Raw genomic sequence first — 26200 nt, 5'->3', positions numbered from 1 at the left:
GGTCAGATTTGCTTAATTTAGCCGCTTAAATTCATGCAAAAAAAAAAAACCTTTCAGGATTTGGCTTAGCAACTTCTATTGTTACAGATGAAGTATTAAGTTGCTTTGTAGAAAATGATACAAACAATCAGTGTTCAGGAACGTAATAAGCAATTGCTCTCCAAATGCATTTTTAAGCTATTCACGTCTGGAATACACCAAGTTAATTTGTTTTATGTCGTGTCCTTGAGATTCTGTTTGCACCTAAGCAATTTTTTTTTTCTAACAAAGATGCCAATGTGAGAATAACAAAAAGCCCAAGAAAATATAATTTAAGTTAAATAACTCTAGATGTAAACTGAGGCGTGTAATTTAAGAAGTGATATGGTTCATTTAAAGCGACACAATTTTAAGGAGAAAAACAATATTTTCGTGCGTAAATGTTCTGTAAAGCCTAGTAGTTTAGTGGTGCAAAATAGTTTTGTTTTTTATTGTATTTTTTATTTTTTTAATTGTATTTCCAATTCATTATTCATATCAAACTATGCTTGACGTTTAATAATCAGTGATGCTACAAATGCATAATACTGCGTGTTTAAGCTAGCCTCAAATTGACCACTTATGTCACTTTGTAATGACTACTCAATAGCTTGCAACTGTCACGATTCGTGTGGGGCAGTCCTGATTTGGGAGTTCTCTCCTGGAAAGCGGTGATCCAGTCCCACATTACAGCGGGCCATCCTCTCCAAAGTCTTCTTTGTCTCGCGTACTGTGTGCCAGGAATTGATAGTACATCTGGACACGCAGTACAGAGAGCCAGAGACTGTGAGGGATCCAAGCGGCATGCTGAGAGAGAGAGAGGGCTGCAGAGAGAATATGCCTGCAGCGTGCATAGAGTATACCGACAGATGGGGATATTCATGTACAGGTGGAGGGGTGGGGGGTATGCCTGGGGAAAGGGTGTCCTGCTTATCTAAGCTGTAAAGTTGTTTCGTATGATTCTCCTTTTGTACTCAGTGCTGAAGTCTCCAAAAACCCCATGCTGTACCCAAAGGAGAATGCTCTGGGGGCACCGAGTGACATCAAAAAGCTACCCGATGAGAGTGGCCATTTGTGACGGTACAAGTCATCAAGAAAAGGTAACTAACACTCTTAGTGAGAGTGAATTCTTTGTTGCTGCATACATTTGCATAGGGACTGAACACGGCACTCCCAATGCATTTCTCCCTTGTTTTATAAACTGGTGATCTGGTCTCACAGCACTCCATGAGCATAAACCCAATGGCACCACAACATTCCACTAGCATTAACCCAATGGCACCACAATATCCCACTAGCATAAACCCAGCTGTACCATAGCATTGTGCTAACATAAACCCAATGGTACCACAACTTTCCATTAGCATAAACCCAGCGGTACCATAGCATTATGCCAGCATGAAACCAGAGGTACCGTATCATTCCACTTGGCTGACAACATTTCCTACAAAGAAAATACCTGGGGAGATGGCAAGGGGTACCATACCATATTTAAGAGGAACTCTTAGCTCTCATTAGCTATTACTGGCTTCCCAACTGGGCACCATACAAAAACCCCGACTCCTGTTCCAATGCTTCCTACAGTGCCATCCTCAGTAGTATATGATGTTTGTGTTTATAACACAAAAAACCACTATAGATATATAAATGTGTGTGTGTGTGTGTTTCTTTATGGTGGATAACCTCTAAACATTCAATGATTAGTGGTTAATTCCTTGTTGATGTAATCATTGTAGTAACATATTCCAACATTAGGTCCATGAGCTTGTATCTGCTCAATTATATTATAATGTAACATGGCACATAAAGCGTACATGCCCTCCTCGTTTGTAAAATAGGAGATCTCCGTAGCCAGTACTAGCATATTGTATATGATTAACACAGTGTGCATTAGATTCCAGTACCTCTAAGCTGGCGTGTAGAGAACAGACTAAAAGAATAGGAGGATTTGAGAGTCGAAAGCCATCTATTCCTGGGCTTAATTTCAATTCTGTAAAGAAATTAAAATCAATAAAACATGATTTTTTTATGAAATGCATGTATTCATAAAGTATGTAACAGCTATTTAACATCTGGCCTCATGTTTGTTTCCTCCAACGTAAAACAAATCGACGTTTAAAGAAAAAACACAATTTTGAACTAAGGATGACAATTAAGAGGAATCGGTATGTAACTGATAAATATTTCATAGTCATCTTCATGGAAAATGCGTAAGGGTAAAGGGTTAGCGGATATTAAAGTAATTCACGAAACGCTGCTTGGATAAATGCAGTTTGTTTAGGCTCACAGCTAGAACCATTCAGAATTTGAATGGCGCTGGCATTTAAAAGATTAAGAATATGAGCCCGGTATTAGCATAAGTCAGGAGTTCAACAAATCATTTACTACAGTGATGTAATTACAAAAGAACAATGATGCTTTACTGCTGCTGAAAAATAATACCCATCCATGTAGCTTTGAACACCGTTTAGTGAGTTTAACCAGCTGCTTAGTGCCCCATTTAGGTTAGAGCCGCCCTCGTTATGTTAACGTTATAAAAATAAATGTCATAACTCTCAAATGTCCCTTTGTAAGACATCCATCGAAAGCTGATATGTTTGGTAAAGAGGGCCCTGCTCACAAGCTTACAATCTCTTAACTATAATCAGTCTTGGTAATTATTTCTATTATTATTATTATTTATTTATTTATTTATTGTTGGTTTTTTTTTTACTTTTTTTGTTTTAATGTATTTGCAAGGGCATGCCTCTTTGCATTTTGTGTATTTCAGGTGAAGACATGCAAGTTCTCAATGAATTTGCATGCCTTCGCCAGTAACTCAGGAATTCAACATAATTAATGTTGCATCCGCTTGCAAAAAACTTGCAAATTCACTAATCTGCAGGTTGTTTTGTAAGTGTAACCATGCCAGGGCATGCAATTGGCCATGAGTGGGTCCAGTCCTTTAACCCTTAACTTGACTGAACACAACATTTCTTATTGAATAGACCCATAAGTGAACAAAAACGGACATACTGTTCTCCATGCAGAATCTTGTTTTAAACTCATGACCCCACCAGCCAATCAATCTGAAATGTAAAAACAATTAAGCTAGAAATCTATAAATATATATTGTATTTATACCATAGATAGATAGATAGATAGATAGATAGATAGATAGATAGATAGATAGATAGACAGACAGACTGTAGGAAAATCATTTTGTATATTATTCTGATTTGTCAGAGGTAGACAAAAAAATCAAAGAACTTGAAATCAGATACAAATTACAATGCTTGTTCTTCAGATGGTCTTCAGGCTGATCCAGACTAATAAACAGTTACATAGTTAATTTTAGTTAATCTTAAATCTCTGCAAATAGTCTAAAGATCTCTCTGTAAGTAACAAGATAATACAATCTGAAAATCATTAATTTGTTGGGACATCAACAATTTCTATAAAAAAAAGATCTCTTTTGAATTTTGACTTTGATTTTAATGTCACATGCACTCATACATACGATGGTTTGATGGTAGATATGTGCTTATTGTGGATGAAGGCTCCAGCTATACCCCCTGATCCAGAGTTTAAGTACTACAGTAACAAAATGAAAAAAAAAACTATATTAGTTTTTGCACAGTAGATAAACAAAAAGAAAATCACATATGAGACAAGTATTATGTATAATACTTATAATATCATTATCAAAGGTCAGAGAATCTAGGATCATGTCCAGCAACAGTGTAGGCAGAAATATCTCTGTCTTTTTAATGGGACACTGGCGCCAGTCACAAACCAAATTTCATCTCGGTCAAGAATACTGTCTGGTACCCCAGGATGCCGCTAGTATCGCCCCACAGGAACTGCCAGCACTTCAGACCTGTCACCCAAGGAAGAATACACCACTGCCTGGTGCCGTCCTGATTTAGTCACCCTAGAATGTTGCCTGGCACACTTGGTCATAAAACTGGACCTTTGGGGCACGTTCATTGTCATAGCTTTTACAAAACTAAATCAAGATATTGAAACTACACATAACCCGTGCTCATTGTTTTACAATCAAGTGATACATAGTTTAAAATAAGAGATTATTTTTCTTTGGGAAGAAAAGATCTATGAAATAATGGGTTAAAAGTAGAATGTTTATCTGCTTGCTTCTCAATGAAGCTGGCCAAAAAGTTTTACCCATAAGCAAAAAACAAAAGAAGGTAACACTTTCTACCCCGTGGTCGCATTAATAAGCTTCTTTTAACTTTTTGGCATGTGCTACTCCATTTTAGGTCCATATAAAAATTATATTAAGAAAAAGTACCTTATAAGAGCACCAGCAGGCAAAGTCTACTCCCCAGTCATGTAACTGTAATTCAACGTTTCCAACCGCATGTGCCAAATCAAAGCCAACAAAGCATCCCTGGGAGTAAAGTAAATAAAAAATAATCATAAAATATAAATTAACATAGAAAATAATAATTACAGGCATATTGAATTGTAAAAAACACTGAGTTGAAGTTTGTTAGCTGTTTAATATGCACCCATATCACCTAATTAAACAATATTTTATAGTGAATCAGGCAATAAAAACATCAGTAATAATAGAATCGTCTCTTCGGTTTAGTTTCTGTAAGATGGAGGCTTTAGGTTACAATCATACCTATTATTGGACCAAAATATATTTTTATTTATTATTTTATATAGCACCATCATGTTCCATGGTGTTGTACAATTGATAAATAGGACATAATACGTAGTGCATCACATAAGAAAAGTAAAGGAGGGTCCAGTTAAAACGAGCTTACTATCTAGAAAAAAATAGCTAAAGTTACATAGGCTATCAGGACTTCAGAGGCCTCCTCTTCAGATGAAAAAGTGTCATTTTATAAAACTACACCTTATGGAAATAAGCTTCTATTTCTGCCAGGTGCAGTTTTATAATAGGACACTAGAGGGCGATAGCATCCTATGCATAGCTATGGACTGCTACAATTGATGAAATGATAAACAGCTGTGTGCTTGTTTACTGTAACATTCTATCACATTGCAGGTACCAATTTCGTGTCTGTGTGCTCTTTTAAGCAAAATAGCAGATTTAATTATTTTATAAACCCTAAAATCAGTTGAAATTGAAACAAATATATATTTGTTTCTTTTGACGTTTTCCCACAATGGTTTAGGGCTCTCACATCGGTTATTCCAAATGATTGATAGATGGATGCATAGGTAGATAGATAGACAGACAGACAGACAGACAGAGAAAATGCCGAAAGACAAATATGTAATTAGGATATCTCAATGTAAGACTGTAATTAAGCTTCTGATTATTGTTTTCGGTAACAACAACCAAATGTGAGCACTCGAAGATTGCATTCCAAACATGTGGACATATGGAAAGCATGTGCAGTTATGCTTTCCCCATCTTTACACTTTTTTGAGCATTGCATTATAATTCAGTCACTGCCATATGTTTTAATAACAAAATGTTCTAGTTCCTCTGCTTTCCATGCTTTTCCACCCTGTTCTTTTTTTTTTTTAATATCCTTAACACACGTTAGTACAGCATTTGGTAGAATGCATATGTATAATGCCTGGATTAAAATGAAGCATGTTGATGGTTTTCAAGCAAACCAGATGGTTTAGTTCTAGAAGCAGCGGGAGGTGAGAGGGAAAAAAATCTATTAGGCCTAGTGATCATGAGAAATAAAAAGAGATATGTAGATGTATATCTGAGTAATTTTCTTACAGTTTTCAATTGTGAAACTGAACTTTTGAATAGCAGCAGATAAAAATAATGCAATATAATTTTTCACAGTAAAATATATTTTCAAAACAAGTAAAACTACAAAAGTAGTTATTTTAGCATAACTAATTAAAGATTTTAAAATATATCTTTATTGCAAACAAGTGTATTTTTCTAGATGAAATGTTTGGTGAGCTGTGCTTCTTCTCTTCCCCTTTCTTGGTCTTCTTTCCTCATTTTTTATCTGCTTCTCCTCATGTCTTCTTGAGAAGAATTTGACAGAGTGAAGGGTTTCTTCACCCCAAATGTAAAAAGCCCTCTAAATCTCATCCAAACCAAAAGCGCAGGAAATTAAATGAGTTGTCCAAAAATGAATGGCCCAAAAGAAACAAATTTGTCTGAATTGTTTTTTGGTCCCATTGCATCTCTTATTTGTATCATCAATTTCTTTTTTTTTTTGTATCATCAATGTTTTTTTCTAGCTCCAACATGTTTTCCTTTACTAAGAGGGTGGTAGAGACGTGGAACAGCCTCCAAGCAGAAGTAGAGGTTCATACAGTGAGGGGATTTAAACATGCACCGGACAGGCATGCAGCTCCTGAATCTAGGATGAGACCAACGAAAAAGCAGGAAAAAGCAACACACTAGATGGGCCAAATACGTCTTATCTGCCATCAAATTCCCAATGCGAATCAATTCCAGAAGTGGAACACGATTTTGGAAATTGGTATCTTTTGTAATATCTCACATTGTGTTCTAGAAGACATCAATGATACTTAAGAAGCTATCTAGTTTGTAGAATTGAACTCTAGTATCTATCTCGATATGTGATATTATTACACATATACTGAAACACAGGAGAATCTTTCAAATTGCTAAGTAAAAGGATCCATTGCAGTTGTATGGCATCGGCTAAAACCCTTACTAAGAACTAATCCCTTTTATTGCCAGAGGGGTGATCAATAGCTTGTCTCTTTGGAAAGGATTATAAGGCAGCTGGATCCGATACATTATGTAAATAGAAACTTTCTCCGCAATACACAGATTAATGATCTGCCGACCACTTCCTCTTCTGCATCTTCTTCAACGTCCATCTTTTTCATCTTCTCCCTTTCCTTCTCTTCTCTCTTCTGCCTTCAATCTTCAATCCATAATCTGCTATCTTCTTTGTTCGTTCGCATCTCCATGGATATAACCCGGCAGCAATTTCTGCCAAAATGGCGGCACTGTGATTCACGTGAGGGCAAAATGACGGCGCTTTCAGCGACGTCCTCTCCCCCAATTGGGGGATCAGGGAGATGATTTCACCACAAGTACCGCCATATTGCCCTAAGATCACTCGAGGGCCAAATAACGGCACTTGCAGTGACATCCTCTGCCCCAAATGGAGGATCGGGGAGGGCAACACTGCAGCGCGCCATATTATTATTAATATAATATGTTTACATTTGAATAATATTTTATAAATGTTACCATTTCATTTGTTTCTTGTACGAGAAAACATTGGAGAAATAGGAATACTTAAACTATTTCTGATTCTGTCCAGTCGTAGCATTATATTAGAATTATTTCCACTTCTTTGAAATTATGCTACATGTTTCGATGTTAGCTTTTTTGTAAAAGAAAGCATAAACACAAATACATCTACTTCTCAAGGAAACAAGGAATCATTTTAACTTGCTACAATTACACATTAGAATTATATTATTATTGAGATTTTAGAGTAAGACCACAAGATGGCAATATTCTTTCAAATAACGCAGCAAAACAAGGCGTAAATAATACGTTTCATGGTGGAATTTCTAACAGGCCAGATACACATTACTTTTCCAAGACAAATGAAAATACCAACAACTGCATATGGCTGATGACATTTGCTTCAGATGTTTTGATTATTTCAATCCATTTTGTTTTTTCATAATTACTCACATATCTGAGCATCAATCAAAGAAAATATTTAGCCGAAACAAAAAAACCTTGTTTAAAATTTTTTTTTAATTATAATTCTAACATTTTCTTACACAAGCAGACCAACAGAACAAAATGGCGAGATAGTAATTCAGATTCTTTAATTCGTTTCCGGGAGCCCCACCGGTCTCAGATCATTCCTACGAATAAAAGTCTAATTTGTTTGACAGTGTGTGGATAAGTTGATCTTGTGATGTTATGTCACCCTGTAGCTTCAGGATCATGTCCTCACTGTGGCTGTCAAACAAGGTTTTGACGTCCGTCAGCTTTTGTTCAATAATAGGTAGTAGCAGCTTGGAAACTTCTTTCGCTGTTTCAGCGGCTTGTGAAGTTGGCATTGGTGTCGCCATCTCCTCGTGAGAGTGACCCTGCTAAGCGAGGATGCAAGCTGTTTTCTTCTTTCTCCCTTGGTTGTAGAAGAAGAAGTCCTTTGTGCCTTTGCTGTGTTGACTTAGCGTTTGCCTTCTTTTGCCGAGTTACTAATGTACTTATCCATTTAAATTCCATGGGATTGCTGATGTCCTCCTCAGTGCTTGCACTGTACACAATGACAATATTTGATCTGGTGTGCAAACAGAATGGGTGTGCGACCGTGTGGTGTTGCGTCTGTGTGTATGTGGAGATCCGCCAAAAGACTGGAGAGAAACGAGCATAAATACACCAGGTAGAGGTCACAGAGTCATCCGATACAGTGAGATGTAGAAGTCTATAGTAAGTTGTATCTCCTGTTCCATGTTGTTTATGGTGCGACTTGAGGCTCTTGTCCCATAGCTAAAATCATGAAGCTATAGTAGAGTGTCTACGTCGATAAGATTATGCCATAAGGTGTCCAATAACCGAAGAATCCACATCTCATACAAGGCCGTCCCAAAGAGATCTGTCCTTCATGCCCATTAGGTTTCTTTAACTCCTCTCCGATATTACCTATTAAGTATCCTTTATGTAACTACAACCTGTTTGATATCACATGACCTTTTATCCTTAATTCTATATTTTGCCTCAAAAAAATGTTGTCCATTTTTGTAATTCTCCATTTTTAGTTCATTCTCTTCATTTATACTTCCTTTTATTTTTTCGTTAGATTTTTCCATGATGCATTCCCCCCTCCCCCCCACAGAAAGCCTTTTCCAAACACTTGTTCATGGCTTTAATAACAAAGCTCACTTGAGATACAATGGAATCCTCTGAAGATCTGGCTAAAGGATCCGTGTTTATGGTGGATATCGCTTTCCATTTGTAACTTTTATCTTGTTACAATAAGGATCACACCCTGCAAGGATTCTAAACAAAGATACGTTCTAATTGAAAACATAACAAGCAACCTTATCTTGTCTGGAAGAATAGGACATTTTAAGCATATTTGTAATTAACCTTGTTAAATCCGATGTGTTAATCCCTTAATCACCAAGATCATGTTGAGCATTTGTAACAATATAGAGTGTGAATTTAATCCCTTGATATCGCACAGCTGTGGCTTCATCTGGTTGAACAATGAACTTACTTTCCTTGTAAAATATTTAATGGAATAGGAAATCACATCTGAGATTGGGGGGGGGGCATACAGAATTGGAGAAAAATACCTTTGTGAAGAGTTTTATACTCATGTATCACAAGAAAAAAATATTGACCTGCAAAAATGCATAAATACGAAATGTAATTTATCCCAAATGCTGCTCATGCCGTTGGGCAGGCCGATATGGGCTCCAATCTGACATCTGACTGGGTCAAGTCCATTTTTTAGTAATTGACTGAAAGCCGGAAATATTTCTGTAAAGGTTTTCAGCATTCAACAGCACTAGGAATGATGTTTCCAGAGCCGCATTTAGTTTACAAACGTATCGAGCAGAGTAAGTGGAATGGCATCTTTAATGGACTAAATAACATATCAAGATTTTATTGAGTGAAACGAATGGAGCACCGATTGGGGATTTGTTTGCTAAACACAAAAAACTTCTTCAGGAGGTTAATAAGCCCGTGGTACAGAGGGGCCACGGCTGAAATTCACTCCTGAACTGAGCCGCCCGGTAGCAGGAGAACACTCTTTACATCTCTGAACCTTGCAACAAAAGAAAAATAATGTGCAACTGCCCATGATTCTATATTTTGTTAACTGAAAAAATATAGCGTGTTTTGCTCAATAGAAAACAAGTTTAATAGGAGAGCCAGGAGGTCCGTACCTGGATTCAGCTTTTCACCTGGGGGTGAGGAGGTTGGGGCGAGAGATCCCAGAATGGTGAAATATCATACAAGACAAGTTTAACCCCTTAAGGACAACGCACTGTGGGCCCATACATGTATGCGCTTTGTTGTGAAGGGGTTAAGATGCTCACCAATAAAGGACAGGTGCTTGATCGCCTGCCCTATGGCGCATACACGCTTGAGGGCATCTAACCCGAGATCCTCCCGAGTGGGGATGCACCATAGAACAGGTAATTAGGCTATTAATCAGCTGTCGGTCCTCAATGAGTTAATCTCAGAATTGTTTTGTATGGTATTTCACCCATTTGGCCGTCTCGACGGCCCGTCTCCCCTTGATCATTCCATGGCCTTGTCTTACATTCTTTTTACAAAGAACATTTGGGAAAAAAAACCATCACATATAATTAGAAATGATAGATTAACCGAGTTAAGACAATTTTCCATCTGCATTGTATTCTGACCTCTTAGTAAGATTTATTAGACTAATTTTTTAAGCATTCAGGCGCTTTGTAACAAACTACATTATCTGTGGATCTGGGGCTTGGAGGTTAAAATCACCATAGGGCAATCATAAAGCACGAGGTGATGAACTATGCCTTATACCTGTCTTTCGCAAGTTGAGAAGATGAGCAAAAGTATTGTCAGCACCAGAGGGAGCTTTGCTTACCTTGCTGACTGGGAAGAATTTCCCCGAAAGCAGATGGTTATGATTTAACACCGAATGCCTATTACAGCTTGTCAGATGGAATGCATCGGGGATCAAACTATGATTCTGTAAATAATATTAGACATATATATACCTTTTTCTGTCCGGCCTCGGCTATTTTCGGAATATCGAATAGCTGTCCGGTGTAATACTGCACTCCGCTGAATAAAATAACGGCGATAGAGTCACCTTCTTTTTCAATAACTGAAAGGATGTCCTCCGTCCTTAATGTTTCTTCTCCCTGTCATGACGTGATTTTCACATGGCAAAAAAAAAGGAAGCATTTTTATAGGCATTTCATAAAATATTTTATGTTATATTTTTTCTTTCTGAAGGGGTGTTAGATAAGTGGCAGAAGTGGTAGAGGGTAATACAGTGAGGGTATTAAACAGGTATGGGATAGATATATGACTCCTGAATCTAAGATGAGACCAACGACTGGCAAAAAGGTTCTTATCTGTCATCAGATTCTATGTTTTATTTTTTTTTTTGGTTTTTCATAAAAAAATATGAATACAAAAAGTTAATCAGTCCTGTCTGAGCAGCTTCGTCAAACTAGCCCTTCTAAAGTAACTCTCAAAAGTCCAACATTTTGGACATATGGACATCATTATCATTGAGCCTCTTGATGTAGTAATAGATGCAACTATACTTAACGGATAGGGCAGAAAAAATCTGCAAATAATTCCAATGCATTAAATGAATCAACCCCCTGTCTCCCCCAGGATTATGGAAGATAACATAGGGCAATGTTGTTAAAAAACAGGAATAAAAGTATTTATAAATGTATCTATAAATGTCACAAACCTCCCGTGGGTGAACTAGCAGCATGCTCTTCTCCACGTCAAGACCATGAAATTGGATCTGTGATTCAACAGCGTACTGAAAAATAAATTCATTTTATTTAGATCCTTCTCACAGTGTAATCTGCAGGCCACCAAGAGGTATGTGTCAATATACAACATGGAACTATGATGCACAACCTTTAGCCTGGAAAAAATCCCTCTGACCTGCATAGTTGCCCCACTGGTTTGCTTTTGAGGGCAGTACGAATCATGGGTCAGTTGAGGAGAACCTCTGATCCCCCTGACTGGCCCAGGGAGCTGTAAAATCAATGGAGGTGCGATGATATACAGCTGAGAGCTACAAGGTGAATCTCCGAGTGAGGTGGGCAGAAAGACCCACCTCTTCCTGACTTTAGCCACACCCCCAACACAGGTTTCCACATTTAGGCACCTGAAATTTTAGGGGTTATTATTGAAAATGGGATTTGGTTGGGTTGGGTTGGGTTGGGTTGGGTTGGGTTGGCTTGGCTTGGGTTGGCTTGGGCTGGGTTGGCTTGGGTTGGGTTGGCTTGGGTTGAATTGGATTGGGTCCAATCACCAAATTATCAAACTTGTATCCATTAAAGAGTGCTCAGATGAGTTGAGGTGAGATGATGTTTTTTACCATTCCCTAACTTACTGTTTTATTACCAAGATGGCCATGCATAACGAATTGTTTAATTAGATTTTTTTTATATATTATATCTCTTATGAAGGGCAATGGCTTTTTTTTTGCAAGATAATAGATACTCAGTTTAGAAAATTTATCTTCTTATCAGAAATATTCCAGATATTGTGTTTTATGATACAGTAGTTTGACACCGTCTACATTTGTGATGCAATTAAAATGACGGCTTAGTTAAGTTATGAGTCTGACTTATCTTAAATTTGAAAACAATATGAGAAGCTCCATAAATCATGAATATTTGATGCATGTAATAACAGAAATCAGACGCCTTTCAATTTACATCCATTTTCTTTCTCCCAATATTTATCAAACATAATTTTGCTGAAGATCTGGTGTTAACTCATTGTGGACGAAAGGGTAAAGTGATTCTGTTCTTCTATCTTAAGAAGAGACCTCTGAGCTGCTGAAAGCTTATACCACTTTACATCTGTTTCTATGTTGACCCAGTTCTTATTAGCCATATAGAATATGGAGCTTTAGAAAAAGGTGATTAATATTAAAATTGTACATGTAAAATGGCATAATTTATGAACAAGGTCCTTACATGGTCAGACGGAAAAGCTTTTGCCTCCAGAAGGATTTTATGGCGATCTTTTGTAGGCTTATAAAAAGATAACTAAAAAAAAAAAAAAAAGAAGTATTATTACTTTTTGGTCAATACACATTTAAAGATATAACCAATTTTTAAATATGGGATTGCAGGTCAAATGATTTGAAGCTAATGGTTGCTAAGAAAGAATATCATTTCAATTCTGTTTCTAATTATTGGATACAAAATAAAACTACAGACTCATTGATCAGAAATTCTCGGATCTTCCATGACTGGTCCATGAAGCTGAAAAATCAATGGAGATCCTGTGTAGCCACCTTGTGATGCTCTGTAGCTGAGCAATGAGAAGTGGATCTTCTCTTGCCTCTCTTGGGGCAAACCATACCCTCCCCCATCCTCAACACAGATATTCTGAAATGATAGGAGTATGTTCCTCTAATAAAAGTGGTAAATTATGGTAAGTCAATGGCCTAATTAGCATACTTGGGAACGCTCCGGGTCACCACCGGAAAACTCTGGGTAGCAGAAGTCAAGTTCTGACATGCCTCCCTCCTCATCCATTTCCCCTTAAACGCCGGCATGACCCGCGATGTCAGCAGGAAGGTCCATCGACGTCGGCGGGACTTCATGCCCGCATTGCACAGGAGGGGGCTCTGGGTAACCGGAGCCATTAAGTTCCCAGATATCCTAATTCGTTATGGAAGTTGTAGAATTAAAGTAGACCCAACAACTTCTGAAGCATTCCTGGGATTCTCCAGATTTACTTGAGTTTAATAGTTTTGTCTCTCTGTTACCTATTCAGCCCCAACCTAAGGAAGAAGATGGTGAATGAAGAATAAGGAAAGGGAGCTCAGGTTATGTTTGCTATAAGACACATAGAATCTGATGGCTGAGAGACCCATTCCGTTCATCTAGTCTGACCATTTTTCCTTCTATATAGACTCAACCTTTACTCAGTCCTTGATCTGATCTTAGATTCAGCTATGAAAGCGCTCGGTTGTCTTGCAAATAATCATACTGTTTACAATATTAAAAACGCAAACATAACCAGTTTCCTAAGGTAAATTTAATGAGAATGAATATTAAAAGGCGTTCTTCTTTAAGCTACAATGTCACTTCATGTCACTTTTACAGTATATTCAGCGTGACACCAAGGACTGCTTAAAAGCATCAGCGTCTGAGCTTACAGTTGCTCTGAATAATTCTCAAGGCGGAAAATTTTTAATGTTAATTAGATTCATGGACTCTTTTTTTTTATTCGTAAGAACTTCAGCCGGCGCCTATCTTTTCCGACAAATTTAATTTCTTCCCGCATTGTAACGATATTAAACTATTTGAAGTCAATCTTTATTTTCTCATCAAAAATATTGGGTCGCAAACAACAGATGGCAACCCAAGAATGGTACTTGAACAAGAGCGCCGTCAATGATGCCATTCAGTGTTAAAATACACTCAACTTCTGTTTTAATTAATAATAAATGGTGCGTTTCTATGCAAAATTCACGATTATACAATAGCAGAGATGACAAAAACTCAGCACCGAATCTAAAGCCTGCAAGAGTTTAATCCATTTTAAAGATTCTAAGCAGAGACATTTAAATGATGCATGGAAATGTTACTGCTTGCCCATATTTGCATGGGAGGGTTACCAGATGTCCCCCTTTTCATAGGAGAAAGCCCTGAATAATTCTCACTTATGTTGACCCTTGAAACCCTCTTAACCCTAATGATAAATGTCTTAAAAGTTACATTTCTTGCAAGAGCAAGACTTGCTTTAAATTGTATTAAAGGTCAATACCATAAAAATTCCCACCAGAAAAATCAGTTGCTCGGTACCAGTTATCTCAGTAGGTTCATTATGGCTTACAGAGAAAGCAGGTGAAAACGCCAACATGTTGAGCTGACCCGGGCAGATGCACAGCCCTAAAATTAAGACAATCTTTTTATGTGCCTTAAAATACATAGTCTTCCTATGAAAAAAGCCGGCCCTCCGCCTTTTAAGGACTGGTGGCGCCAGACAAAAATTAACTATGGAGGCTGTGCCAATCGGCATGGTCTTCCATAGTGTTAACAGGCCAGTTGGGGAGATCAGTGAGCAATGGCAATACAGGGAGCCTGGACCTGCCGCTCTAAACTAACTTGGCCAAGGGCAGAATAGGTCATGGGGCCATCATGATGCAATCACATAGAAAGTAGAGTCCTCTAAGAGAAAGTTAATTTCCTCAGCCACGTGTCACGACCACACACTGTAGAACCCGATCTGCTGCTGGAATAGCAAATAAGGTGAGTAAGGGCCACTGTCGTCCAGGAGTCCATTGGTCATTTTCCAGTCTAGGCTTGATAAGCATGAATTTAATGTTGTTCTTTAGCATAGTTGAAAATGAAAAAACGTCTTTTGAGATCATTCAACTCGTCCACTGAAAGCTTTATAACTTTATATTTTTTTTTTCTCACCCATAAACTTCACAGCCTTGAGTTAAAAACTTTACTTTTTAGATGTCATGTAACTGTCTTTGTTAAGAAAAGAAGACATTCAAAACTGAACTGTATGATGAAGCTGCGTTCTTCTGAGAAGAAGATGTTATAATGCTTGTCTCAACGTGACAGGCATTTTTTGGGGGTTGGCTTGGTTTCAAACGTTAAAATGTTCTTAATATAGAAATTTAGTTTTTGAATATATTTCCTTTGTGATTTCTAATGAATTTTATATCTAACTACTGAAGGCAGCTCTTAGGCCTTAAGGTTGATGTGACTTTTTTCCCTGGCATCACCGCCATGTTCTCTGAGACCAACAGGACAACATTTTGTGTTACTATATATTTCGAAAGGACAACAAGAAAGGCCAAGTGGTCCATCTGTTATGTCTGGAGTATTGTTGAGCGACTATGCTAAGGAAGAGACATTCATCAACGTCTGAGAGATGACACTTTTTACAAAATCCCTTGAATTCTTGAATAATCAATCAAAAATCATATCTTGGCACTAAATTCCTTAACATTGAACTGCATTTTTCTGCATTTATAGACAAAAATACATTTTCTACATTGATTCTATATATTTTTTGGACTTCTAGTCAGCAGATTACCTGAAATTGCTGACTCTTCGCATAGTCATTGTGCATAAGGATATTTAAATACCTCCAGCTCTTTTTTTGTAGGCATGAGGAAATATGTTGACTTGTATACTCGCATTGAATGGTCTCAACATCAATACAAACTATCTTATGCTCAAGAATAAACTTCCAAGAAATGGTAACGATGATTATTGTTCCACGCCTGGCCACGATTTGCAAGCAAACAATTTCCAAGGAAAATAATGCAAAGTCTGTTCCTGATCGAACATAAAAGATAAGTTAAATCTGCAATTCAAAGTAGAAACCCCACTTTAGAGATGGAGTAACTTACCAGTTGAAGGTGCAAATTAACAGTCAGTCCATTCATTAACGCCACCTCTTCCCTTTCCGCACCTGAAACATATTAGAGATTTCCTCAGCACTTTCTTTGTCCGATAATTTCTGTTAATACGGAAAAAATATCACTTTTTGTTGCTTAGGCTACAACTTTTCAATATGTTGAAAAAAAAAGAAACATACTTTTGTAACATAGCCGAAAAAATATTTCTCTCATTTGGTCAAAGGAATAAACAGATAATGAAGTAGTGGCATTTTGAGACCAACTGTTGGTTGATTAATGGGTATCATTATTTTTCAAGCTGAATTCGTAACAAAAAAAAACCAAAAAAAAAAAAACGTGTTCTAGAAAGAATATGTTGGAAAACTGAAATATCGGAAAAGTGAGGCTGTGCTTAAAATTAATAGCTTTGAAACTGCAAAGTAATACCGTATTATCTGCCGTGAAGAACAAATTCAAAGCATTTCGGATTCCATTGGAATTATGTATTAAGGAAATACACCTGACGCCCTTTTTGGGGCATAAAAAAAATTGTAATTATACTTTCAATGTATAACTGTTATATATAATAATAATACCAATAATAATAATAATAATAATAATAATGATAATAATAATAATAATAATAATAATAATAATAATAATTATCTAATTAATTATCTAATTAATTATTTATCTGAATCTAAGACGAGACTAAGAACTGATTAAGGCCTATTTACAGCGGTTAAAAAAGAGAGACTAGATTTGTCGGATTTGCCGTCCAATTCTGTATTTTTATATATTCTGAATTTTTGGCTCATTATGCCAAAAGGGACATTTTCTGTTGGTCACTTGGCTTGTTTTGTTATTGTCGACTCCTTTAATATATTCAAGATTCAGGCGGTTTTAAAGGCTGTTACAAAACTGAAAAGGGCACTCAGTAATTCTGACAGAAGATTAATATTACCTGATAATAACTACAGATGGATGGAGTCACTTAGATGAATGTAAAGCCAAGGGGAATTTTTTGAAATATCACAGCAGACCATAAACTTTGGAAAGACATGTTAAGAAAATAGCGTCGTAGGAGAATAAATGAAATGATAATTTAATGCAGGCTTTGTTTGGCTCTTGGAAATGTAGATTACACACTAAATATGACCATTGTATAGAAAGGGTAAACGTTAACTGTTTGTAAAGGCACCCATCAGATAAATGGATGGAAAGTTTAAATGGAGAGACACTTAGTATCTAAGCTGGATACCTATGGATGGACACATATTATACTCTTCTTCTGCTTAATGTAAAAGTCCAGTGTGTGGCTCCACTGCCCCAGCCAGGATTCTCACCAAAGAATACATTTACTAAAAAAAATACAATTAAATTACTTACCTGCAGAGCTGTACCAGAACATCCCCTCCAGGGTCCGCCATTTTGCACCACTGATTGGTTGCTTGATGCAGCCAATCAGAGGCAGGAAAGCACTCTGTTTGAAATCAATAGGAGCATTTTTCTGTGAATGCACACGGGCAGTCCCATAAAATGCCCCCTGAACGTTTGGAGAGCCAGAGCTGGAGTTTACTCTCAAAGTGCTATCACATGGGCAGGAGATGTGTTCGACAGAACACACACCATGTAAAAAAATTGCTGGGGGGCAGAGAATGGGGGCAAATGTATATGTGAGGATTCTGTAGAATTCCCCCCCCCCATGCGTTTACAGCAGGGACCACACAGAAATGTAAAGGGACTGCTTATTATCACACACATCAAAGTGCATTGATTGCCCCTTTAGATATTACATCAGCCACATGAGCAGCCTCATGGGCATTATTGGGGAAAGTAGGGGTTGTTATCAGTGTTTTCCTGGTGTGCCCAATGGTCATTCTGTGGATGAATTACTAGACCCAGAATCACCTTAAAATCTGTCTTTAATACAAATTCAAATCAAGACCATGCCCTAACGGAATCATCTTCATGATTAGGTGCTCATATCTGGCAACCATATATAATATAATATAATCACACACCTAGAATTATGGCGAATGATATCTGCATTCGACATTACATATATTAACTGAATATTATTTTTCCTTAAATATGTGCAAACTTTTAATTTGTTGCTGCGGAATTCATGTAGATAGAAGTCTGGTATGATTTGAGCTCCCTCCAATGATTTATAGAAGAAGAATGGTACAGAACTAATAATGGCTGGGTTTGGAAGCAGGCTTTGCATAGTGCTTTATAAATCATAAAGTAGTATTTTAATGAATAGCAGTCCAATCATCCTAATTTAAATGCTCTTTGCCTTTTGCATATACACTTCATCATTTCGGTTAGCTGTCACCGTGGTACTGCGCTGACTTCACAAATGCTGATTCAGCGTGTTGGCAACACTATAAACCAGTGTACCATTTGCCTACTCTATTGTATATACTGGGAGTCAGCACTTAATACCCTTTTACCAACTTCACTTTCATTGGCAAAGAGATTCTTAGACGCATCTGTGTCTCTTAAAATTATTTCAATGATTATACCGGATTTGGTCTTGTACTAAACAGCGCTATCTGGTGGGAAACAAAATAGATGTAGAACGTGTTTAGTAGATTGAACACAGGAGAGTGGATCAATATATCTTCTTTATATATCACTAGAGGTGGGCAATCATTTTTAAATGCCTGCATCATGATGTCACACATCTCACATGATGTGATAATGCTTGTGGAAACATGACTTTTTTCTATGAGAGTTTAACAGGGTGGAAAGCGCTACTTTCCGCAGATATTGCCTAATTTTTTACTTGGTTCTGAATATAACATTGTAGTGACTTTAGACGTCACTTTGAAGCCAGGTGGAGGCTTATACGCTTGAAAAGCTGCTGTCATTAAAGGTCCCAGAATTACTTTTAACAGAGGAGTTGTTGATACTTTGTTGCCATCAGAGGTTTGGGACATAGGATTGTCCTGGGTGTTAACAGACTTCTAGACACACGTGTGTGTACCGAGGGAAGGCAAAGTGTCCGCACCCAGACACCAGTATCTGCGGCATGGCTTCTGGCTTCTGGGAGTCAATGTTGCTTATGGGGATTTTGTCAAATGCTCTTCATAAAAAGCTGCTGTCTACAAGACGAGCCCTACCGAAAAAGTGAACTAGGTGGCTGCTCATGGCCCAAGTGTGGCTACTGTGTGTGTATTATGTCAGTATATGGAGGAGGGATGCACTAGAGATATAGTTTGCCTATAGCACGAGAAGCACTAGGGCTGTCCATAACCTAACCATGCAGTTTTGGAGACATGAAAAAAAGCATCACATCAGTGGTTGAGACTTCATCCAGCAGAGATCCAGCAGGTTTATTTATAACATGGGAATTCTATATGACCATCAACATATTACATGTCTTTAATTGGTAATCAGCTGGTAATTTTACATTATGCATTTTTAAAGAAACATACCAACAAGTTTGGTCATCAGATCCACAATACATTCATCGCCCAAAGCCCATGGACGTTTACCAATGAAATGGCCGTGGACGCCTCTGAAAAAGAGCAAATATCAGATAAGTCAACATAACTGACCATTAATTCAGGCTTTTCATTGATAAGTGGCTTAGTGTGTCAGAAGCTATGGACCACGGAGGCTCCCAATTTGAAACAATAACATTGTGGTCTATAAGCCAAACTTCAAGTGTCACAGAACTAGAAGAAATAAGTAAGCCCATAGAATTTACAGAAATGAATTAATTGGAAAAAAAACAGAGAATTTTAAAAAAAATAGATACATTGAAACCAAATTACGGGTATAAATGTCCACTTTATTTTTCGTAGATCAAAAATTAACTAATCAGCTAATTGTCTTGGAAACCTTGACTCAAGTGAACTCCAAAGTACAAGTTTTAACAATAAACTAAGGAATATCCCAATGTAAATATAATATATTTCAGGCGTTACAAAATGCTTCCCATCTCAGAATGTAGGCAGCAGAGCTCGGGTTATTATAATCAAATGAATTAGTTCTGTTCTTGCTGCTGGCACGGAGTACTAGGTGTCCAAACACATTTTCAGACGCCTGGAAGACGCTATGCAAATATTTCATCCTTCCTCATCGTATTTCATACTTCGGGTATTCATCTTATTACCTTTGACACTGCACCAGAAACTTCGGGGGTTAAAGGTTTCCAGAATGTAACATCTTTCAGAATAGCTAAAGTTTCCTATGCAAGTTTTGAATCTTAATATTTCCACCGGCAGAAAAAATAGATTTCCAGGTGGGCAAAAAAAATGACACTTGTAAATGAATGAGTTTGTTGCTGAGTAGACTAGAATGTTGCTTGTTTAAAAAGTATATTTTATCTTCATTAGATGAAGCAGTTAGTCCATTTCCCTAAGCTTTCTGTCTAATAACTTTAATATAACAATGGAGTATAGAATGGTGTAAAGATATTATTTGTATGCATATTTATCAAGGCAAAACAAGCTTTTTTTGGATACAATTTTACATTAAAGCAGAATAGAGTGATTTCTCTAGAATCTTTCCACGCATTTGCAAGGGGTACACCACACAAAGTTTGAAGAGATTACTCAGCTATGTGTTAAAGTACGGAGTTTCTCGTTAAGGGGACCTTGGCTTTCATAGATTTGGCTAAAGAAACATTAGCCTCACCATGGTTAGGGAAGCTAAAGCAAATAATATATTGTAGGTAATATTTTATGTGAAACAACTGGATTTCTCCAAATAAAGTGGCAGTGTAATTATGTCGAATGTTAAACTAGGTCTGCCCCAAAACACTCTTTCCACCTATCTTTCAAGACCTAACTAGTGGAGTTTGAGCGTCGGGGCATAACGTCATCATACTTGGGAGCTCGGAGAAGTACCGGGTCTCCAGTTCTCCGAGTCAACACCGAAATCATCTGGGTCACAGGACCCAGATCAACCACTTATTTGCCTGTTAAATGGAGGTGTGCCCAGCAACTTCGGTGGAAACCTTCTACTGACGTCAGTGGGAACCACCCGCAATGCCAGCGGGTAGTCTTGGCCTCATTCTGCGAGGTAGACTCCAAGTACCCGGAGCCCAACTGTTCCCTGGTATGAACATCATAACCTGAAACATTGCCTTGGAAAGAAATATTAGGGAGGCTGTGTCCGTTAAGCACAGACCACTAAATGGGTCATGCGGCCTCATCATTCAATAGTATTTACGCCCAGCCTTTTGGTACAAGGTTTGCTGCTCATAGACTTTCTGCCCTAGTCATAGTCAATCTAGGTCAAAATGACTTGTATTCCATAGGACAACCCAACTTCTTACGTTTAAATAGTTTTGTCATTCAAGATGTAGCAGCGTCCGTGTGGGTATCAACTCTCTCCCCGATAGATTATGAATATTGACCACTACAATTTCATAGAATTTCAAAATTCATGCATAAAATGAAATTTGTTTAGGTTACTTGAGACAAAAGGAGTGATAGATCTAGGCGCTAAAAACTTTGTCACCAATAAAATTCAGCGTTGAGCAGTACTCCATACATCTTATAACTTCTTATAAATAATGATTGTTTTCTTTGTTCTGTGGATGTCCCTGACATACAAGTAAGAACGAGGAGCTCTGCTCTTAAGGATCACGGATCAAACCAGAATATATCTTGTTTTAATGTTCTTGGGTTTTTTTTTTTTTTTACTAAAATGTCTATTTAACTGAAAACTTGATGACGCTAAGGCTGTTAACCTTGACTTTTCCGAAATGTCCGTTTAAGAAACGAGTCTTAAGTCAGCTATTTTTTTTTTTTAGATATTAACCCTTTCAGACCCAAACAGTTCAGCTAACTCGCCTGAGAGCAAAAGCGATCATTTTTACTATCGAACAACTAATATTGATTGAATTAATTAATTTCACTGGTTCCACCCAATAATGTTTAATTACATTACAAACGATTAAGTGTCCGGTGCCGCTTTTGAAAAGAAAAAAAAATAGGCTTTTAATGAATTTTGACTTCTTTCACCTCTGCTTCCCTTATAGCCACTTACAATATTGGCTGCTTAATCACTTAGTGATGCAGTGATAGCAACTGCGACTGTTGCACTAAGTGCTGGTAATGGGTTTAAGTATTTTAGGCTTGTAATGGCCTGAACCATTTTCACTTTCGGTGATGGCAGACACCCATTTGTTAATAAATTCCCTTCTGGGTTCCTGGAATCCGTTTAACCGCTTACGGTGACCTTGTCATTATAAAGGGTCCTTAGATGTCATTAGAGAACTGAAAAAGTATTATATGCCACAAAAAAAATGGCTTGAATTCATTATCATATTTGGACTTGGATTTAATATTGTTAGGATAATTGCATTAACATGTTAAAACTGAATGTACAATAAGAAAAAATAACAATTCTCATATTTTTGGTGATTATAATAATACTCATTTTCAACAGAATTGTGTACATCTTTAAATAGCCAAGCATCAAATCTTCTTTTATTTCTAGGGTAAATGAATGAAACATGCTTATTCTGTTTTCTTAAATACACACAGATTTGCCAGTTATTAAACACAGTATAAATTAGAATTTAGCGCAGTTAACCCCTTAAGAACAATGCATTGTGATGAAGGGGTTAAAGGGACAAAAACAGTATGCCATGCAGCCTCACCAATGAATTATGTATATTAAACTTTGTGAGTACTTTACAATGCATTCTTCAACTTGTCAGAACAAATGAAATCCCTAACCTTTAAGAGAAGCTGCAGCTTCAGAGCTACAGCACACAACCCCCCCATTGGCTCTGTCTTTGCACCACTGATTGGCTACTTGAGAAATCTCTCCCATTTAAATCAGCAGGAATGGTTTCTTAGCATGGGCACAAAGGCATCATTAGACCACCCCGAAAACTCTTCGCGAGCCGGCAGTGGAGCTGATTGGCGGCAAGCATTTCATATGGGCCCAAGCAGCAGGAGATGCCTTCAGATGAACGCACCTCATGCAAGGAGGAGGGTAACCAATGGCTAATAAATATGGCTAGAGTGTCCCTTTAAAATACTTCAAAAAACCGTAACATAGACAGTTTTGCCCAAAGACAGATGTAGTCTCCTTACGTTTTTGCCCACTTGTCCAGTTCTTCGTCTATGTAGGTTTTAACTTTCTTCGGTGGGAGTCCAAGTGAATTCCCGCAAAAGTATATCCCATCCGCGTCTTCTGTTACAAGGGAGCTGTCAGCTGGAGTAATATAAATATGTATTCAGTAAGTATGTCACGTCCATAGAAACACCGTATGGATTCCCTAACAAGTCATATAAAATTGTGTATCGCTCGCGCATGATAATAGAAGTTGTGATAGCTTAAAAATAAATATACTGATGGAAAATATATAGATCTGACGTTATTTGGTAAATTATGCCAGTTTGCAATGATGTTGTAAGCTTTCCCTGGGCAGCTGAAAAGGAATTGTTGTAAAGGTAGCCCAAAGGAAATTATCATCTCGATTCCGCCACAGATTTTAAAAAAAAGATATTTAAAAATAACGAGATAATCTAAAATTGCGAGCCGTTTTGCAAGACCGATTTCGAGATAAAACAATGTTGCTTCAATTCACGAAACAATGTTATTTTGATATGACCTCTTTGAATGCAACAAAGTTTCACATGACCAACCGAGAAAAGACAACATTCTTGAAAGAAAATAACAATAATGATCATAATCACAGTAGGTTTAATGTATTTGAAATATTGTAGCAAAATATTCGGCAATGTAGCAATTTGTTTATTAACAAAGATTTCACATTTGTCGTTGGCCATTTTGGATCCGAGTCTCCCCAATAATCAATTATCTCTCTAATAAATCACATTAACTAGTGAAACTCTGGACAAATGTTAACAATAAAATAGAAGAAAAAGTTTATTCTAATTTTTTTAGTTTATAGCTCTTTATACCTTCTGTTTACAAAATCTAAGATCAACACTTGGAAATTCAGTAAGAAGGTCTGAGTTGGTAATTGATAATTGCAATTAGCAAATTGTTAACGAGTAATAGGAGAAAGGCATACGGGGAGATACCTCACAGTGATATGTCCCTTTAACACCGTACATCACTAGGCGCTGTTTACTGTGTAACATCATGAAAGCCTGATGTAAATATGGTTTTGGGGACGTACTACTGGATACCATAATTATGATAGAAAAATTAACGAGTGGATAAATTAATAATATTTTTTTATTAAAATACACTGATATAATACACCAAAATGGGGTCACAATTATGCCAAACGTGGTAGGCTTCCTTTTAATTCTATAAATATACTTTCCTTAACAGAAAGGCAATTCCTAAATAATATGATTTGACATCTCTGTTGCGAGAAAGACCTTGAAAACCATATGTGCTGGAAAACATATCATTAACTTTACTTCTAGATGCAACAAATAAATGACTCTAAGGGGAGCCTGAGGCGAATGACACACAAATGGTTGTTTGGATTTTTTATGTATTGACCAAAAGACAGCTTTTTAATTAAGAAAATGAGAAATAAACACATAAAATGAAAACATTATGAATGTATTAGAAAGAAGATATATTTACTAGATACATTTGTATAAAGGAAAATATTTGTATATTTGTAGCGTTTAATCATAAAATATATTAACCAATCAAATAGTCCACATTATTCTTTAATGGTTTGAAAGATGAGGCCGGGACACTTTAGCCCGGTGGTAGTCCAGCAAAGTGGCCCATTAATAACATGTACCAAAACAAATTTAGTAGGTCGTTTGCTTAGTGGACACTATCTAGTCATGTCCTACACACGTTGCCCACCACGGCCTGGATAGAGAGCCAATACATGGAGTACAAAGACGATATGGACACCTTGGTGGCCAATATCTTCATACTAGAGCAGCCCCTTCACACATACCCAACCAAGCCGGTCCTCCTCTGATGGTTGGGATAACAAATTCAAGTCATGATATGAGTTACCATGGTATCTATAGACTTATTAAATCATTTTATTTTTATCATAATAGATGTATTGCAATGAGGCAAAATGGTACCATATCAGCTATAGGCTAACGTGCCTTATAGATTGTAAGCTCATCTGAACAGCTCACTTGTTATGTCCTGTCTATCCATTATACAGCGCTACAGAATTTGATGGCGCTATATAAAACAATAAATAATAATAATAATAATAATAATAATAATATTAGACTACTACATATTGAAACTTAAGGTTCATTGGACAAGTTCCATCGTGCTCCCTAAAAAAAACACAATGTCTCCTAAGTTTTTCTGTCTAGCGCCAAAATTTTATGTCCAGGTACAGATCAGGCCTGGAACTTTTCTTAGTGGTAACATTTTTAAGGTCAATAAAACTTGAATTTTGTGAGGCATGTTACTAATTAAAATTTCAACAATAACACTAGAATGACTAATAAAAAAGTGTATTTAGAAAAAAACAAGAGCAAATATCGAGGATATTGTTCAGGTTTTTTTTTTTTTTTTTTTAAGCGAAGAGGATTATAAAATGAGAAAAAAATGAATAATTAGGAAAAGAGAGGAAAAAGAGAGGGAATCATACAAAATATACCAAATCTATTTAAAGGTGTTGATACCAAATGCTGAAAACCTGGAATAAAAATACAATTATGGGTTTCTACCATATTTATCAGTATAAATTGATTCTAATAACAGTTTGTATACTCATCTTTCATGGAAAAGTCAAGGTCATCTTCAACATAGTGACGGGAAAAAAAACGAGATATCATCTTACTTTTTGGCAAATCCATCGTCTTTGGAATGTGAAAACATCGTCTAAGATGCTTTAATTCATCTTGGTCATCTAGATGAAAAGCCAGCCTCTCATCGAGTATGCTGCATTGAAGATTAGAGGCAATATTTTCGAGAGTTATCAAAGGAGATGCGTGAGCGCTGGCATTCATGTCTGCGAAGAGCCGGGCAAGGTTCGATGAAGGTCCTCGAAAGCAGCCTAAATTCAAAAGGATGCATTTCAATATACCTATCACTTAATATAATTCCCAAATCCTATCTCTCTAAAGGTTACGGTCACAAATACATTTTATATTTTAACCCCTTAAGGACAATGGGCGGTCCCTAAACCCATTGAAAACAATGCATTTTGAGGCCGTACATGTACGGGCTTTGTCATTAAGGGGTTAAAA

At 37.0% G+C, this 26200-nt stretch overlaps 1 protein-coding gene across 1 annotated transcript in view; it reads right to left on the bottom strand.

The window, feature by feature from the left end:
• Positions 1-25992, bottom strand: part of KYNU (kynureninase) — a 28764-nt gene extending 2772 nt beyond the window's left edge. Inside the window, exons 1-11 of the mRNA XM_053472317.1 lie at positions 25792-25992; positions 23129-23249; positions 19505-19587; positions 16071-16132; positions 12661-12732; positions 11412-11486; positions 10699-10845; positions 4310-4408; positions 3518-3591; positions 3034-3086; positions 1923-2008 (exon numbers count right to left, since the gene is read on the bottom strand). Coding sequence (XP_053328292.1) covers positions 1923-2008; positions 3034-3086; positions 3518-3591; positions 4310-4408; positions 10699-10845; positions 11412-11486; positions 12661-12732; positions 16071-16132; positions 19505-19587; positions 23129-23249; positions 25792-25960 — 1041 coding nt within the window. The 5' untranslated portion in view covers positions 25961-25992. The remainder of the gene's footprint in view (positions 1-1922; positions 2009-3033; positions 3087-3517; positions 3592-4309; positions 4409-10698; positions 10846-11411; positions 11487-12660; positions 12733-16070; positions 16133-19504; positions 19588-23128; positions 23250-25791) is intronic.
• Between the last annotated feature and the right edge of the window lie 208 nt (positions 25993-26200).

Source organism: Spea bombifrons, chromosome 7 (genome assembly GCF_027358695.1).
Source record: "Spea bombifrons isolate aSpeBom1 chromosome 7, aSpeBom1.2.pri, whole genome shotgun sequence".
NCBI lineage: Eukaryota > Metazoa > Chordata > Amphibia > Anura > Pelobatidae > Spea > Spea bombifrons.
This window is presented reverse-complemented; position numbering and strand designations above follow the sequence as displayed.